Source organism: Salmo salar, chromosome ssa23 (genome assembly GCF_905237065.1).
Source record: "Salmo salar chromosome ssa23, Ssal_v3.1, whole genome shotgun sequence".
In the NCBI taxonomy this organism is placed as follows: domain Eukaryota; kingdom Metazoa; phylum Chordata; class Actinopteri; order Salmoniformes; family Salmonidae; genus Salmo; species Salmo salar.
In genome coordinates this window covers 2925421-2942322 of record NC_059464.1, presented here as the reverse complement: position 1 = coordinate 2942322, position 16902 = coordinate 2925421, and the positions used below count along the sequence as shown (strand labels likewise).

Below are 16902 nucleotides of genomic sequence, written 5' to 3'. Positions count from 1 at the left end.
ATTTAACGTGCACGCGCTAAACAGTTTAGACCCCAAAACCGCGGTCGTCACTAATTTCAAGCCAAACCCTGCCTATTTCTAAAATGTTCCTTCTTAAAATCTGATTTCAACCTTAACCACAATGCTAACCTTATACCTAACCTTAAATTATGACCAAAACGTGAATTTTTGTTTTGATGAATTTTTATGACATAGCCATTTGACTTTGTGGCAACTAGTGACAACCCAAAGCTGCAAGAATTACTGTAACATTCCTTTACATCCTTCCCCTTTATTCAGTAAGAAACAATAACAGTGAACCAAAGCAACAACACACTAGGCCATAATGTTTCAGTATAATTATATTATATCATATCATTAAATTCAATGTAGTACCTGAAACTAACCACACAGGTTGGACAAAACCCTGCCCACCGTCAACACAAGGTCCCAGCAAAAGAGAGAGCGAGAGACAGACAGACAGACAGACAGAAAGGCACAAATAGAGTTCAAAATTTGAAAAGGATGAACAGGGGGATGGGGGTAAGATGTGTAAAATATGATTACAAGGCTCTGGGTAGAGTAGAGGACAAACAAGAAGTAAAGGTATAAACAAAGAGAGGAAGGAGGGAGATACAAAGAGAAAGAAAGATAGAGGCACTGAACTGAATGGCAAACAGACGGACATGGTTACTCAACTAAGGCACAGGTTGAAGGAGTATGACAGAGGTGATAACACAAAAAGGCACGAGTAGAAAAATGTCCCCCCTCTTATATTCTATTTCTGCACATTTAAATTAGGATGAGGTCCAGGAGGAGAGGACTGTATGAGCGTGAGGGAAAGACTGAGTATGAGGCTTAGCAATATAAAAAAAGGCACAAACAAATTTCAACTGAAATAATCGGATGGGGGCAGGTACAAATGTTACGCATTACATGGAGTAAACAACATACAATAAAAGGCATTTTAAAAACAAAATAAAATTAATACTATTAATTCCGACCATCATTATTTCCATTATCATTATTGTTAATCATATCATTATTATTATCAATAATAAAGTATTTTATCTGAATATATATTCGCTCTCTCTCTACCTCTGGCCACTTCTCTACCATTAAAGAAAACCAGAAAATGAGGAGAGAAAGAGAGTGAGGTTGAAAAAGTGACTGAGGTATATGTATCCTGCTTGCCGGTTCTAGCCTAGTCTCTTTGCCACCTTGTAAGTATATGGTTGTCCTCCATCTCCACCACTGTGAAAGTGTACTGTTGGCCAGTAGAATGTCTGCAGGATATTGAGGTATGGTACTACTAGGTTCAGAGGATATCTCTCTCACTACCTACATCCATGAATTGATTCAAAAGTCTACAAAAAGCGTACCAAGAGGTGTACCGGCAAAAAAGCTTATCTCGCTAAACATTAGTGTACCTATATTTAGTGTTGTAAGGTGCTCCCATCCCTCTCTCTTCTCTTTTACCCATTTTCTCTTTCTCTCCATCTTGCCGAATCTCCCAGAATGCTTGTGTTTTAATAGTGTTAGTATGTCCTTCTAAGCCCCTCCCCTCACAGTCCCGTAATAAAATACAAATACTGGTTATGAATGGCTATGACTCCCACCTCCTCCACTTTCCCTTTCGCACAACCCCCCCCCCCCCTCAGAAGAAGGAGTACTGGTTGTCAATGGCTCTTGCCCTCCCTCCTTCCCGCTCTTCGGCCTCCACCCCCTCCAGTTGGCGGAGAGGAGCTTCTCTCTCCTCCCAGTCCTCCACTCCTTCTCCTGTAGTTGTTGCAGTTCCTCCTCCACCTCCCAGCTCTGTCTCATTCCCTCGTTCTTGGGGTGGGGGTGGCGGCCGGCCGGGGGGCGGGGGTTGAGGAGGAGGCTGGAGAGGGCTACGGGGTTTGCTGGTCAAGTCTGTTGGGAGGAAAGAACAGCCGAGAGAGAGAAAAGCAGAGAAAGAAAGAGTGGGAAAAGGTGTAAATAAAGGAGGGGTGGGCAGGGCGGGGGACAAGATGAAGGTGAAATTTACAGAGAGTGAGCGGTGAGAAGAGGAGGAAGAGGGGGAGAGACAGAGTGAGTGTCATGGCCGCAACGTCGGTGTGACAGGTCCATGTGAGTCATGGAATCAGTCGAGACAAACACACTGTGCATGCACCTACACACACACCTTGTTCCCGTCTATTAAATACATATCATATAAAGCACAAAACAACGCATCGTCTGAAAATGTTCTATGAAGATTCAACATGACCCTAAACTTTTTAGCAGATACAACATTCTATAGCAGAGGTGGTCTCTCAAGTCATTGCTCCAGGAGTGAGTTGTGTTCTCAAAAATACTCTGTGGTGGGTCCAGTTCTAGATAAGGTTAGTGCAGACTAGGTCTCTCTCTCCGGCTCTAGGTCTCCCTCTCTCTCTCGCTCTCCACTACGTTTCCCTCTCGCTCTCCACTACGTTTCCCTCTCTCTCGCGCTCCACTATGTCTCCCTCTCTCTCTCGCGCGCTCCACTACGTCTCCCTCTCTCTCTCTCGCGCTCCACTACGTCCCCCTCTCTCTCTCTCTCTCGCGCTCCACTACGTCTCCCTCTCTCTCTCTCGCGCTCCACTACGTCTCCCTCTCTCTCTCGCGCTCCACTACGTCTCCCTCTCTCTCTCTCTCTCGCGCTCCACTACGTCTCCCTCTCTCGCGCTCCACTACGTCTCCCTCTCTCTCTCGCGCTCCACTACGTCTCCCTCTCTCTCTCTCGCGCTCCACTACGTCTCCCTCTCTCTCTCGCGCTCCACTACGTCTCCCTCTCTCTCTCTCGCGCTCCACTACGTCTCCCTCTCTCTCTCTCTCGCTCCACTACGTCCCCCTCTCTCTCGCGCTCCACTACGTCTCCCTCTCTCTCTCTCGCGCTCCACTACGTCTCCCTCTCTCTCTCTCGCGCTCCACTACGTCTCCCTCTCTCTCTCTCGCGCTCCACTACGTCTCCCTCTCTCTCTCGCGCGCTCCACTACGTCTCCCTCTCCTCGCTCCACTCGTCTCCCTCTATCGCGCTCCACTCGTCTCCCTCTCTCGCGCTCCACTACGTCTCCCTCTCTCTCTCTCGCGCTCCACTCGTCTCCCTCTCTCGCGCTCCACTACGTCTCCCTCTCTCGCGCTCCACTACGTCTCCCTCTCTCGCGCTCCACTACGTCTCCCTCTCTCTCTCTCTCGCTCCACTCGTCCCCCTCTCTCTCGCTCCACTACGTCTCCCTCTCTCTCTCTCTCGCTCCACTACGTCCCCCCTCTCTCTCGCGCTCCACTACGTCTCCCTCTCTCTCTCTCGCGCTCCACTCGTCTCCCTCTCTCTCTCTCGCGCTCCACTACGTCTCCCTCTCTCTCTCTCGCGCTCCACTACGTCTCCCTCTCTCCCTCTCTCTCGCGCGCTCCACTACGTCTCCCTCTCCCTCGCTCCACTACGTCTTCCTCTCTCGCGCTCCACTACGTCTCCCTCTCTCGCGCTCCACTACGTCTCCCTCTCTCTCTCTCGCGCTCCACTACGTCTCCCTCTCTCGCGCTCCACTACGTCTCCCTCTCTCGCGCTCCACTACGTCTCCCTCTCTCGCGCTCCACTACATCTCCCTCTCTCGCGCTCCACTACGTCTCCCTCTCTCGCGCTCCTCTACGTCTCCCTCTCTCGCGCTCCACTACGTCTCCCTCTCTCGCGCTCCAATACGTCTCCCTCTCTCGCGCTCCAATACGTCTCCCTCTCTCGCGCTCCAATACGTCTCCCTCTTGCGCTCTAATACGTCTCCCTCTTGCGCTCTAATACGTCTCCCGCTCAGGGTCTAAGACGTCTCCCGCTCAGGGTCTAAGAAGTCTCCTTCTCGGGCTCTACTACGTCTCCCTCTCTCTCCCGCTCTACGATGTCTCCCTCTCTCTCCCACTCCACTATGTCTCCCTCTCTCTCCCACTCCACTACGTCTCCCTCTCCACCATGTCTCCCTCTCTCGTGCTCCAACCGTCTCCCTCTCGCGCTCCACCACGTCTCACTCTCGCGCTCCAACCGTCTCCCTCTCGCGCTCCAACCGTCTCCCTCTCGCGCTCCAACCGTCTCCCTCTCGCGCTCCAACCGTCTCCCTCTCGCGCTCCAACCGTCTCCCTCTCGCGCTCCAACCGTCTCCCTCTCGCTCTCAACCGTCTCCCTCTCGCTCCAACCGTCTCCCTCTCGCGCTCCAACCGTCTCCCTCTCGCGCTCCAACCGTCTCCCTCGTGCTCCAACCGTCTCCCTCTCGCGCTCCACCACGTCTACGTCTCCCTCCCGCTCTACTATGTCTCCCTCACTCACTCGCGCTCTAATACGTCTCCCTCTCGGGCTCTACTACGTCTCCCTCTCTACCACGTCTCCCTCTCGCGCTCTACTACGTCTCCCTCTCTCTCTCTTGCGCTCCACCACATCTCCCTCTCGCGCTCCACCACATCTCCCTCTCTCTCGCGCTCCGCCACGTCTCCCTCTCTCTCTCTCTCTCTCGCTCCGCTACGTCTCCCTCTCGCACTCCGTCTCCCTCTCTCTCTCCGCTACGTCTCCCTCTCTCTCTCGCGCTCCTCCTCCCTCTCTCTCTTGCGCTCCGCTACGTCTCCCTCTCTCTCTCTCGTGCTCCGCTACGTCTCCCTCTCTCTCTCTCGCGCTCCGCTACGTCTCCCTCTCTCTCTCTCGCGCTCCGCTACGTCTCCCTCTCTCTCTCTCGCGCTCAACTACGTCTCCCTCTCTCTCTCTCTCTCTCTTGCGCTCCGCTACGTCTCCCTCTCTCTCTCTCGCGCTCCGCTACGTCTCCCTCTCTCTCTCTCGCGCTCCGCTACGTCTCCCTCTCTCTCTCGCGCTCCGCTACGTCTCCCTCTCTCTCTCTCGCGCTCCGCTACGTCTCCCTCTCTCGCTCTCGCGCTCCACTACGTCCCCCTCTCTCTCTCTCTCTCTCTCTTGCGCTCCGCTCGTCTCCCTCTCTCTCTCTCGCGCTCCGCTACGTCTCCCTCTCTCTCGCGCTCCGCTACGTCTCCCTCTCTCTCTCTCGCGCTCCACCACGTCTACGTCTCCCTCCCGCTCTACTACGTCTCCCTCACTCACTCGCGCTCTATTACGTCTCCCTCTCGGGCTCTACTACGTCTCCCTCTCGGGCTCTACTACGTCTCCCTCTCTACCACGTCTCCCTCTCACGCTCTACTACGTCTCCCTCTCTCTCTCTTGCGCTCCACCACATCTCCCTCTCGCGCTCCACCACGTCTCCCTCTCTCTCTCGCGCTCCGCCACGTCTCCCTCTCTCTCTCTCGCTCCGCTACGTCTCCCTCTCGCACTCCGTCTCCCTCTCTCTCTCCGCTACGTCTCCCTCTCTCTCTCGCGCTCCTCCTCCCTCTCTCTCTTGCGCTCCGCTACGTCTCCCTCTCTCTCTCGCGCTCCGCTACGTCTCCCTCTCTCTCTCTCGCGCTCCGCTACGTCTCCCTCTCTCTCTCGCGCTCCGCTACGTCTCCCTCTCTCTCTCTCGCTCCGCTCGTCTCCCTCTCTCTCTCTCGCGCTCCGCTCGTCTCCCTCTCGCTCCGCTACGTCTCCCTCTCTCTCTCTCGCTCCGCTACGTCTCCCTCTCTCTCTCTCGCTCCGCCACGTCTCCCTCTCTCTCCGCCACGTCTCCCTCTCTCTCCACCACGTCTCCCTCTCGCTCCGCCACGTCTCCCTCTCGCTCCGCCACGTCTCCCTCTCTCTCGCTAAGCCCGTCTCCCTCTCTCTCGCGCTCCGCCACGTCTCCCTCTCTCTCACGCGCTCCGCCACGTCTCCCTCTCTCGCTCCGCCACGTCTCCCTCTCTCGCTCCGCCACGTCTCCCTCGCTCTCTCTCGCTCCGCCACGTCTCCCTCTCTCTCTCTCGCTCCGCCACGTCTCCCTCTCTCTCTCGCTCCGCCACGTCTCCCTCTCTCTCTCGCTCCGCCACGTCTCCCTCTCTCTCTCGCTCCGCCACGTCTCCCTCTCTCTCGCTCCGCCACGTCTCCCTCTCTCTCTCGCTCCGCCACGTCTCCCTCCCTTGCTCCGCCACGTCTCCCTCCCTCTCTCCGCCACGTCTCCCTCTCTCTCTCTCGCTCCGCCACGTCTCCCTCCCTCTCTCCGCCACGTCTCCCTCTCTCCGCCACGTCTCCCTCTCTCTCTCTGCCACGTCTCCCTCTCTCTCTCTGCCACGTCTCCCTCTCTCTCTCTGCCACGTCTCCCTCTCTCTCTCCGCCACGTCTCCCTCTCTCTCTCTCTCTGCCACGTCTCCCTCTCTCTCTCTCTCTGCCACGTCTCCCTCTCTCTCCGCCACGTCTCCCTCTCTCTCTCCGCCACGTCTCTCTCTCTCTCCGCCACGTCTCCCTCTCTCTCTCTCTCCGCCACGTCTCCCTCTCTCCCACGTCTCGCGCTCTAACACGTCTCCCCCTCGTGCTCTAACACGTCTCCCCCTCTCGCGCTCTACCACGTCTCGAGCTCTACCACGTCTCCCCCTCTCCCACATCTCACGCTCTACCGCGCCTCCCCCTCGCACTCTACCGCGTCTCTCCCTCACGTGCTCCGTCACGTCTCCCCCTCGCGCGCTCCGCCGCCACGTCTCCCCCTCGCGCGCTCCGCCGCCACGTCTCCCCCTCGCGCGCTCCGCCGCCACGTCTCCCCCTCGCGCGCTCCGCCGCCACGTCTCCCCCTCGCGCGCTCCGCCGCCACGTCTCCCTCTCTCTCTCTCTCCGTCACGTCTCCCACTGTCTCTCTCTCTCCGCCACGTCTCCCTCTCTCTCTCTCTCTCTCCCGCCACGTCTCCCTCTCTCTCTCTCTCCGCCACGTCTCCCTCTCTCTCTCTCTCCGCCACGTCTCCCTCTCTCTCTCTCTCCGCCACGTCTCCCTCTCTCTCTCTCTCCCACGTCTCCCTCTCTCTCTCTCTCCGCCACGTCTCTCTCTCTCTCTCCGCCCGTCTCCCTCTCTCTCTCTCGCTCCGCCACGTCTCCCTCTCTCTCGCTCCGCCACGTCTCCCTCTCTCTCTCGCTCCGCCACGTCTCCCTCTCTCTCGCTCCGCCACATCTCCCTCTCTCTCGCTCCGCCACGTCTCCCTCTCTCTCGCTCCGCCACGTCTCCCTCTCTCTCTCTCTTCGCCACGTCTCCCTCTCTCTCTCTCTCTCTGCCTAGTCTCCCTCTCTCTCCGCCACGTCTCTCTCTCTCTCTCTCCGCCACGTCTCCCTCTCTCCCACGTCTCGCGCTCTCCCACGTCTCGCGCTCTACCACGTCTCCCTCTCGCGCTCTACCACGTCTCGAGCTCTACCACGTCTCGAGCTCTACCACGTCTCCCACTCTCCCACATCTCACGCTCTACCGCGCCTCCCCCTCGCACTCTACCGCGTCTCTCCCTCACGTGCTCCGTCACGTCTCCCCCTCGCGCGCTCCGCCGCCACGTCTCCCCCTCGCGCGCTCCGCCGCCACGTCTCCCTCTCTCTCTCTCTCCGCCACGTCTCCCACTGTCTCTCTCTCTCCGCCACGTCTCCCTCTCTCTCTCTCTCTCGGCATGTCTCCCTCTCTCTCTCTCTCCGCCACGTCTCCCTCTCTCTCTCTCTCCGCCACGTCTCCCTCTCTCTCTCTCTCCGCCACGTCTCCCTCTCTCTCTCTCCGCCACGTCTCCCTCTCTCTCTCTCTCTCTCCGCCACGTCTCCCTCTCTCTCTCTCTCCGCCACGTCTCCCTCTCTCTCTCTCTCCGCCACGTCTCCCTCTCTCTCTCTGCCACGTCTCTCTCTCTCCGCCACGTCTCCCTCTCTCTCTCTCTCTCCGCCACGTCTCCCTCTCTCTCTCTCTCTCTCCGCCACGTCTCCCTCTCTCTCTCTCTCTCTCGCCACGTCTCCCTCTCTCTCTCCGCCACGTCTCCCTCTCTCTCTCCGCCACGTCTCCCTCTCTCTCTCTCTCTCTCCGCCACGTCTCCCTCTCTCTCCGCCACGTCTCCCTCTGTCTCTCTCTCCGCCAAGTCTCCCTCTCTCTCTCTCCGCCACGTCTCCCTCTCTCCGCCACGTCTCCCTCTCTCTCTCTCTCTCTGCCACGTCTCCCTCTCTCTCCGCCACGTCTCTCTCTCTCTCTCCGCCACGTCTCCCTCTCTCTCTCTCTCTCCGCCACGTCTCCCTTTCTCCCACGTCTCGCGCTCTCCCACGTCTCGCGCTCTACCACGTCTCCCCCTCGTGCTCTAACACGTCTCCCCCTCGTGCTCTAACACGTCTCCCCCTGTCGCGCTCTACCACGTCTCGAGCTCTACCACGTCTCGAGCTCTACCACGTCTCCCCCTCTCCCACATCTCACGCTCTACCGCGCCTCCCCCTCGCACTCTACCGCGTCTCTCCCTCACGTGCTCCGTCACGTCTCCCCCTCGCGCGCTCCGCCACCACGTCTCCCCCTCGCACTCTACCGCGTCTCTCCCTCACGTGCTCCGTCACGTCTCCCCCTCGCGCGCTCCGCCACCACGTCTCCCCCTCTCTCTCTCTCTCCGCCACGTCTCCCTCTCTCTCTCTCTCTCCGCCACGTCTCCCTTTCTCCCACGTCTCGCGCTCTCCCACGTCTCGCACTCTACCACGTCTCCCCCTCGTGCTCTAACACGTCTCCCCTCTCGCGCTCTACCACGTCTCGAGGTCTACCACGTCTCGAGCTCTACCACGTCTCCCCCTCTCCCACATCTCACGCTCTACCGCGCCTCCCCCTCGCACTCTACCGCGTCTCTCCCTCACGTGCTCCGTCACGTCTCCCCCTCGCGCGCTCCGCCACCACGTCTCCCCCTCGCGCGCTCCGCCGCCACGTCTCCCCCTCGCGCGCTCCGCCGCCACGTCTCCCCCTCGCGCGCTCCGCTGCCACGTCTCCCTCTCTCTCTCTCCGCCACGTCTCCCTCTCTCTCCGCCAAGTCTCCCTCTCTCTCTCTCCGCCACGTCTCCCTCTCTCTCTCTCCGCCACGTCTCCCTCTCTCTCTCTCTCTCTCCGCCACGTCTCCCTTTCTCTCTCTCTCTCTCCGCCACATCTCCCTCTCTCTCTCTCCGCCACGTCTCCCTCTCTCTCTCTGCCACGTCTCTCTCTCTCTCCGCCACGTCTCCCTCTCTCTCTCTCTCCCGCCCGTCTCCCTCTCTCTCTCTCTCTCTCCGCCACGTCTCCCTCTCTCTCTCTCTCGCCACGTCTCCTCTCTCTCTCTCCGCCACGTCTCCCTCTCTCTCTCCGCCACGTCTCCCTCTCTCTCTCTCTCTCCGCCACGTCTCCCTCTCTCTCTCTCTCTCCGCCACGTCTCCCTCTCTCTCTCTCTCTCCGCCACGTCTCCCTCTCTCTCTCTCTCGCCACGTCTCCCTCTCTCTCTCTCTCCGCCACGTCTCCCTCTCTCTCTCCGCCATGTCTCCCTCTCTCTCTCTCTCTCCGCCACGTCTCCCTCTCTCTCTCCGCCACGTCTCCCTCTCTCTCTCTCTCTCTCCCCAGTCTCCCTCTCTCTCCGCCCGTCTCCCTCTCTCTCTCTCTCTCTCTCTCCGCCACGTCTCCCTCTCTATCTCTCTCTCCGCCACGTCTCCCTCTCCCACGTCTCCCTCTCTCTCTCCGCCACGTCTCCCTCTCTCTCTCTCCGCCACGTCTCTCCCTCTCGCTCTCTCCGCCACGTCTCTCCCTCTCGCTCTCTCTCCGCCACGTCTCCCTCTCTCTCTCCGCCACGTCTCCCTCTCTCTCTCTCTCCGCCACGTCTCCCTCTCTCCCACGTCTCGCGCTCTCCCACGTCTCGCGCTCTACCACGTCTCCCTCTCGTGCTCTAACACGTCTCCCCCTCGTGCTCTAACACGTCTCCCCCTCTCGTGCTCTACCACGTCTCGAGCTCTACCACGTCTCGAGCTCTACCACGTCTCCCCCTCTCCCACAACTCACGCTCTACCGCGCCTCCCCCTCGCACTCTACCGCGTCTCTCCCTCACATGCTCCGTCACGTCTCCCCCTCGCGCGCTCCGCCGCCACGTCTCCCCCTCGCGCGCTCCGCCGCCACGTCTCCCCCTCGCGCGCTCCGCCGCCACGTCTCCCCCTCGCGCGCTCCGCTGCCACGTCTCTCTCTCTCTCTCTCCGCCACGTCTCCCTCTCTCTCTCCACCAAGTCTCCCTCTCTCTCTCTCCGCCACGTCTCCCTCTCTCTCTCCCGCCACGTCTCCCTCTCTCTCTCTCCGCCACGTCTCCCTCTCTCTCTCTCTCTGCCACGTCTCCCTCTCTCTCTCCCTCTCTCCGCCACATCTCCCTCTCTCTCTCTTTCCGCCACGTCTCCCTCTCTCTCTCTGCCACGTCTCTCTCTCTCTCCGCCACGTCTCCCTCTCTCTCTCTCCGCCACGTCTCCCTCTCTCTCTCTCTCTCTCCGCCACGTCTCCCTCTCTCTCTCTCTCATCTACGCCACGTCTCCTCTCTCTCTCTCTCCGCCACGTCTCCCTCTCTCTCTCTCTCCGCCACGTCTCCCTCTCTCTCTCCGCCACGTCTCCCTCTCTCTCTCTCTCTCCGCCACGTCTCCCTCTCTCTCTCTCTCCGCCAAGTCTCCCTCTCTCTCTCCCACGTCTCCCTCTCTCTCTCTCTTCCGCCACGTCTCCCTCTCTCTCCGCCACGTCTCCCTCTCTCTCTCCGCCACGTCTCCCTCTCTCTCTCCACGTCTCCCTCTCTCTCTCTCTCTCCGCCACGTCTCCCTCTCTCTCCGCCACGTCTCCCTCTCTCTCTCTCCGCCACGTCTCCCTCTCTCTCTCTCCGCCACGTCTCCCTCTCTCTCTCTCTCTCGCCACGTCTCCCTCTCTCTCTCCGCCCGTCTCCCTCTCTCTCTCTCTCCGCCACGTCTCCCTCTCTCTCTCTCCGCCACGTCTCCCTCTCTCTCCGCAACGTCTCCCTCTGTCTCTCTCTCCGCCAAGTCTCCCTCTCTCTCTCTCGGCCACGTCTCCCTCTCTCTCTCTCGGCCACGTCTCCCTCTCTCTCTCCGCCATGTCTCCCTCTCTCTCTGCCACGTCTCCCTCTCTCTCCGCCACGTCTCTCTCTCCGCCACGTCTCCCTCTTCCTCTCTCTCTCCGCCACGTCTCCCTCTCTCCCACGTCTCGCGCTCTCCCACGTCTCGCGCTCTACCACGTCTCCCCCTCGTGCTCTAACACGTCTCCCCCTCTCGCGCTCTACCACGTCTCGAGCTCCGCCACGTCTCTCTCTCTCTCCGCCACGTCTCCCTCTCTCTCTCTCTCTCCGCCAAGTCTCCCTCTCTCTCCGCCACGTCTCCCTCTCTCTCTCTCTCTCTCTCCGCCACGTCTCCCTCTCTATCTCTCTCTCCGCCACGTCTCCCTCTCTCTCTCCGCCACGTCTCCCTCTCTCTCCGCCACGTCTCCCTCTCTCTCTCTCTCCGCCACGTCTCTCCCTCTCTCTCTCTCTCCGCCACGTCTCCCTCTCTCTCTCCGCCACGTCTCCCTCTCTCTCTCTCTCTCCGCCACGTCTCCCTCTCTCCCACGTCTCGCGCTCTCCCACGTCTCGCGCTCTACCACGTCTCCCTCTCGTGCTCTAACATGTCTCCCCCTCGTGCTCTAACACGTCTCCCCCTCTCGTGCTCTACCACGTCTCGAGCTCTACCACGTCTCGAGCTCTACCACGTCTCCCCTCTCCCACAACTCACGCTCTCCGCGCCTCCCCTCGCACTCTACCGCGTCTCTCCCTCACGTGCTCCGTCCGTCTCCCCTCGCGCGCTCCGCGTCTCCCCCCCGCCCGCCGTCTCCCCTCGCGCCGCCGCTCCCCCGCGCTCCGCGCCCGTCTCCCCTCGCGCTCCGCCGCCTCCCTCGCTCGCTGCCGTCTCTCTCTCTCTCCGCCACGTCTCCCTCTCTCTCTCCACCAAGTCTCCCTCTCTCTCTCTCCGCCACGTCTCCCTCTCTCTCTCTCCACCACGTCTCCCTCTCTCTCTCCGCCACGTCTCCCTCTCTCTCTCTTTCTCCGCCACGTCTCCCTCTCTCTCTCCCTCTCTCCGCCACATCTCCCTCTCTCTCTCTCTCCGCCACGTCTCCCTCTCTCTCTCTGCCACGTCTCTCTCTCTCTCCGCCACGTCTCCCTCTCTCTCTTTCCGCCACGTCTCCCTCTCTCTCTCTCTCTCTCCGCCACGTCTCCCTCTCTCTCTCTCTCTCTCTCTCTCTCGCCACGTCTCCCTCTCTCTCTCCGCCACGTCTCCCTCTCTCTCTCTCTCCGCCACGTCTCCCTCTCTCTCTCACCGCCCGTCTCCCTCTCTCTCTCTCTCCGCCACGTCTCCCTCTCTCTCTCTCTCCGCCACGTCTCCCTCTCTCTCTCTCCGCCCGTCTCCCTCTCTCTCTCTCTCCGCCACGTCTCCCTCTCTCTCTCCGCCCGTCTCCCTCTCTCTCTCCGCCACGTCTCCCTCTGTATCTCTCTCCGCCGTCTCCCTCTCTCTCTCTCCGCCACGTCTCCCTCTCTCCGCCACGTCTCCCTCTCTCTCTCTCTGCCACGTCTCCCTCTCTCTCTCCGCCACGTCTCCCTCTCTCTCTCTCCGCCACGTCTCCCTCTCTCTCTCCGCCACGTCTCCCTCTCTTTCTCTCTCCGCCACGTCTCCCTCTCTCTCTCCGCCACGTCTCCCTCTGTCTCTCTCTCCGTAAGTCTCCCTCTCTCTCTCTCCGCCCGTCTCCCTCTCTCTCTCTCCGCCACGTCTCCCTCACTCTCTCTCTCTCCGCCACGTCTCCCTCTCTCTCTCCGCCCGTCTCCCTCTGTCTCTCTCTCCGCCAGTCTCCCTCTCTCTCTCCCGCCCGTCTCCCTCTCTCTCGCCACGTCTCCCTCTCTCTCTCTCGCCACGTCTCCCTCTCTCTCCGCCACGTCTCCCTCTCTCTCAGCCACGTCTCCCTCTCTCTCTCTCTCTCCGCCACGTCTCCCTCTCTCCCACGTCTCGCGCTCTCCCACGTCTCGCGCTCTACCACGTCTCCCCCTCGTGCTCTAACACACTCTCTCTCTCTCTCTCTCCGCCACGTCTCCCTCTCTCTCTCTCTCCGCCACGTCTCCCTCTCTCTCCCTCTCTCTCCGCCACGTCTCCCTCTCTCTCTCTCCGCCACGTCTCCCTCTCTCTCTCTCCGCCACGTCTCCCTCTCTCTCTCTCTCCGCCACGTCTCCCTCTCTCTCTCCGCCACGTCTCCCTCTCTCTCTCTCCGCCCGTCTCCGTCTCTCTCTCCGCCACGTCTCCTCTCTCTCTCTCCGCCACGTCTCCCTCTCTCTCTCTCGCCACGTCTCCCTCTCTCTCTCCGCCACGTCTCCCTCTCTCTCTATCCGCCACGTCTCCCTCTCTCCGCCACGTCTCCCTCTCTCCGCCACATCTCCCTCTCTCTCTTTCTCTCCGCCACGTCTCCCTCTCTCTCTCTCTCTCTCTCCGCCACGTCTCCCTCTCTCTCTCTCTCTCTGCCACGTCTCCCTCTCTCTCCGCCACGTCTCTCTCTCTCTCTCCGCCACGTCTCCCTCTCTCTCTCCGCCACGTCTCCCTCTCTCTCTCTCTCTCCGCCACGTCTCCCTCTCTCCCACGTCTCGCGCTCTCCCACGTCTCGCGCTCTACCACGTCTCCCTCTCGTGCTCTAACACGTCTCCCCCTCGTGCTCTAACACGTCTCCCCCTCGTGCTCTAACACGTCTCCCCCTCTCGCGCTCTACCACTTCTCGAGCTCTACCACGTCTCCCCCTCTCCCACATGTCACGCTCTACCGCGCCTCCCCCTCGCACTCTACCGCGTCTCTCCCTCACGTGCTCCGTCACGTCTCGCCCTCGCACGCCCCGCCACCACGTCTCCCCCTCGCGCGCCCCGCCGCCACGTCTCCCCCTCGCGCGCTCCGCCGCCACGTCTCCCCCTCGCGCGCTCCGCTGCCACGTCTCCCTCTCTCTCTCTCCGCCACGTCTCCCTCTCTCTCTCCACCAAGTCTCCCTCTCTCTCTCCACCAAGTCTCCCTCTCTCTCTCTCCGCCACGTCTCCCTCTCTCTCTCTCCGCCACATCTCCCTCTCTCTCTCTCTCCGCCACGTCTCCCTCTCTCTCTCTGCCACGTCTCTCTCTCTCTCCGCCACGTCTCCCTTTCTCTCTCTCCGCCACGTCTCCCTCTCTCTATCTCTCTCTCCGCCACGTCTCCCTCTCTCTCTATGCCACGTCTCCCTCTCTCTCTCCGCCACGTCTCCCTCTCTCTCTCTCTCCGCCACATCTCCCTCTCTCTCTCCGCCACGTCTCCCTCACTCTCTCTCTCTCCGCCACGTCTCCCTCTCTCTCTCCGCCACGTCTCCCTCTGTCTCTCTCTCCGCCAAGTCTCCCTCTCTCTCTCCCCGCCACGTCTCCCTCTCTCCGCCACGTCTCCCTCTCTCTCTGTGCCACGTCTCCCTCTCTCTCCGCCACGTCTCTCTCTCTCTCCGCCACGTCTCCCTCTCTCTCTCTCTCTCCCCACGTCTCCCTCTCTCCCCGTCTCGCGCTCTACCACGTCTCCCCTCGTGCTCTAACCGTCTCCCCCCTCGTGCTCTAACACGTCTCCCCCTCTCGCGCTCTACCACGTCTCGAGCTCTACCCGTCTCGAGCTCTACCACGTCTCCCCTCTCCCACATCTCACGCTCTACCGCGCCTCCCCCTCGCACTCTACCGCGTCTCTCCCTCACGTGCTCCGTCACGTCTCCCCCTCGCGCGCTCCGCCACCACGTCTCCCCCTCGCGCGCTCTGCCGCCACGTCTCCCCCTCGCGCGCTCCGCTGCCACGTCTCCCTCTCTCTATCTCTCTCTCTCCGCCACATCTCCCTCTCTCTCTCTCTCCGCCACGTCTCCCTCTCTCTCTCTCCGCCACGTCTCCCTCTCTCTCTCTCCGCCACGTTTCCCTCTCTCTCTATCTCTCTCCGCCAAGTCTCCCTCTCTCTCTCTCTGCCACGTTTCCCTCTCTCTCTATCTCTCTCCGCCACGTCTCCCTCTCCCACGTCTCCCTCTCTCTCTCCGCCACGTCTCCCTCTCTCTCTCTCTCCGCCACGTCTCCCTCTCTCTCCGCCAAGTCTCCCTCTCTCTCTCCGCCACGTCTCCCTCTCTCTCTCTCCGCCACGTCTCCCTCTCTCTCTCTCTCTCCGCCACGTCTCCCTCTCTCTCTCTCTCTGCCACGTCTCCCTCTCTCTCTCTCTCCACGTCTCCCTCTCTCTCTCCGCCACGTCTCCCTCTGTCTCTCTCTCCGCCAAGTCTCCCTCTCTCTCTCTCCGCCACGTCTCCCTCTCTCTCTCTCTCTCTCTCCGCCACGTCTCCCTCTCCCACGTCTCCCTCTCTCTCTCTCTCCGCCACGTCTCCCTCTCTCTCTCCACCACGTCTCCCCCTCGCACGCTCCGCCGCCACGTCTCCCCCTCGCGCGCTCCGCTGCCACGTCTCCCTCTCTCTCTCTCTCTCCGCCACGTCTCCCTTTCTCTCTCTCTCCTCCACGTCTCCCTCTCTCTCTCTCTCGCCGCCACGTCTCCCTCTCTCTCCGCCACGTCTCCCTCTCTCTCTCTCTCCGCCACGTCTCCCTCTCGCTCCGCCACGTCTCCCTCTCGCTCCGCCACGTCTCCCTCTCTCTCTCCGCCACGTGTCTCTCTCTCTCTCTCTCCACCACGTCTCCCTCTCTCTCTGCCACGTCTCCCTCTCTCTCTGCCACGTCTCCCTCTCTCGCTCCGCCACGTCTCCCTCTCTCTCGCTCCGCCACGTCTCCCTCTCTCTCGCTCCGCCACGTCTCCCTCTCTCTCGCTCCGCCACGTCTCCCTCTCTCTCGGTCCGCCACGTCTCCCTCTCTCTCGCTCCGCCACGGTCTCCCTCTCTCTCTCGCTCCGCCACGTCTCCCTCTCTCCGCCACATCTCCCTCTCTCTCTCCGCCACGTCTCCCTCTCTCTCTCTCCGCCACGTCTCCCTCTCTCTCTCTCCGCCACGTCTCCCTCTCTCTCTCTCTCTCCGCCACGTCTCCCTCTCTCTCTCTCTCCGCCACGTCTCCCTCTCTCCCGTCTCCGCGTTCTCCCTCTCTCTCTCTCTCCCGTCTCCCCTCCTCTCACCGTCTCCCTCTCTCGCTCTACCGTCTCCTCTCCCGTCTCTCTCTACCCGTCTCCCCCTCTCTCTCTCCGCTCCACCGCGCTCCCCTCTCTCTCTCCGTCTCTCCTCTCTGCTCCATCCGTCTCCCCTCTCGCGTCCGCCACCGTCTCCCCTCTCTCTCCGCCCGTCTCCCCTCGCGCTCCCGCCCGTCTCCCTCTCTCGCTCCGCCCCGTCTCCCCCTCTCTTCCGCTCCCGTCTCCCTCTCTCTCTCCGCCACGTCTTCCCTCTCTCTCTCTCCGCTCCGCCCCGTCTCCGCTCTCCCTCTCCGCTCGTCTCCCTCTCGTCTCTCCCGTCTCCCCCTCTGCTCTCCGTCTCCCCCTCTCCCGCTTTCCCTCTCGCTCTACCACGTCTCCCCCTCTCATCTCCCGGTCTCCGCGCTCCCCCTCTCTCTCTCTGCGACTCTCCCTCCGTGCTCCGTCCGTCTCCCCTCTCTCTCCGCCCCGTCTCCCCTCTCTCTCGCTCCGCCCGTCTCCCTCTCTCGCTCCGCCCCGTCTCCCCTCTCTCTCTCCGCCACGTCTCCCTCTCTCTCTCTCTCCTACGTCTCCCTCTCTCTCTCCGCCCCGTCTCCCTCTCTCTCTCCGCCCGTCTCCCTCTCTCTCTCTCCGCCCGTCTCCCCTCTCTCTCTCTCTCCGCCCGTCTCCCTCTCTCTCTCTCTCTCCCCGTCTCCCTCTCTCTCTCTCTCTCCCGTCTCTCTCTCTCTCCATCGTCTCCCTCTCTCTCTCCCCCGTCTCCCTCTCTCTCTCTCTCCGTCTCCTCTCTCTCTCTCTCTCTCTGCCCCGTCTCCCTCTCTCTCTCTCCGCCCGTCTCCCTCTCTCTCCGCCCGTCTCCCTCTCTCTCTCCGCCCGTCTCCCTCTCTCTCTCTCCGCCCGTCTCCCTCTC

At 61.4% G+C, this 16902-nt stretch overlaps 1 protein-coding gene across 2 annotated transcripts in view; it reads right to left on the bottom strand.

The window, feature by feature from the left end:
* Positions 1 to 251: 251 nt before the first annotated feature.
* The window catches only part of LOC106583900 (SH2B adapter protein 1), a 153386-nt gene continuing 136735 nt past the window's right edge, over positions 252 to 16902 (bottom strand). For both annotated transcript variants that reach the window (XM_045706210.1, XM_014168536.2), the window contains exon 10: positions 252 to 1893. In XM_045706210.1, coding sequence (XP_045562166.1) covers positions 1872 to 1893 — 22 coding nt within the window. In that variant the 3' untranslated portion in view covers positions 252 to 1871. The remainder of the gene's footprint in view (positions 1894 to 16902) is intronic.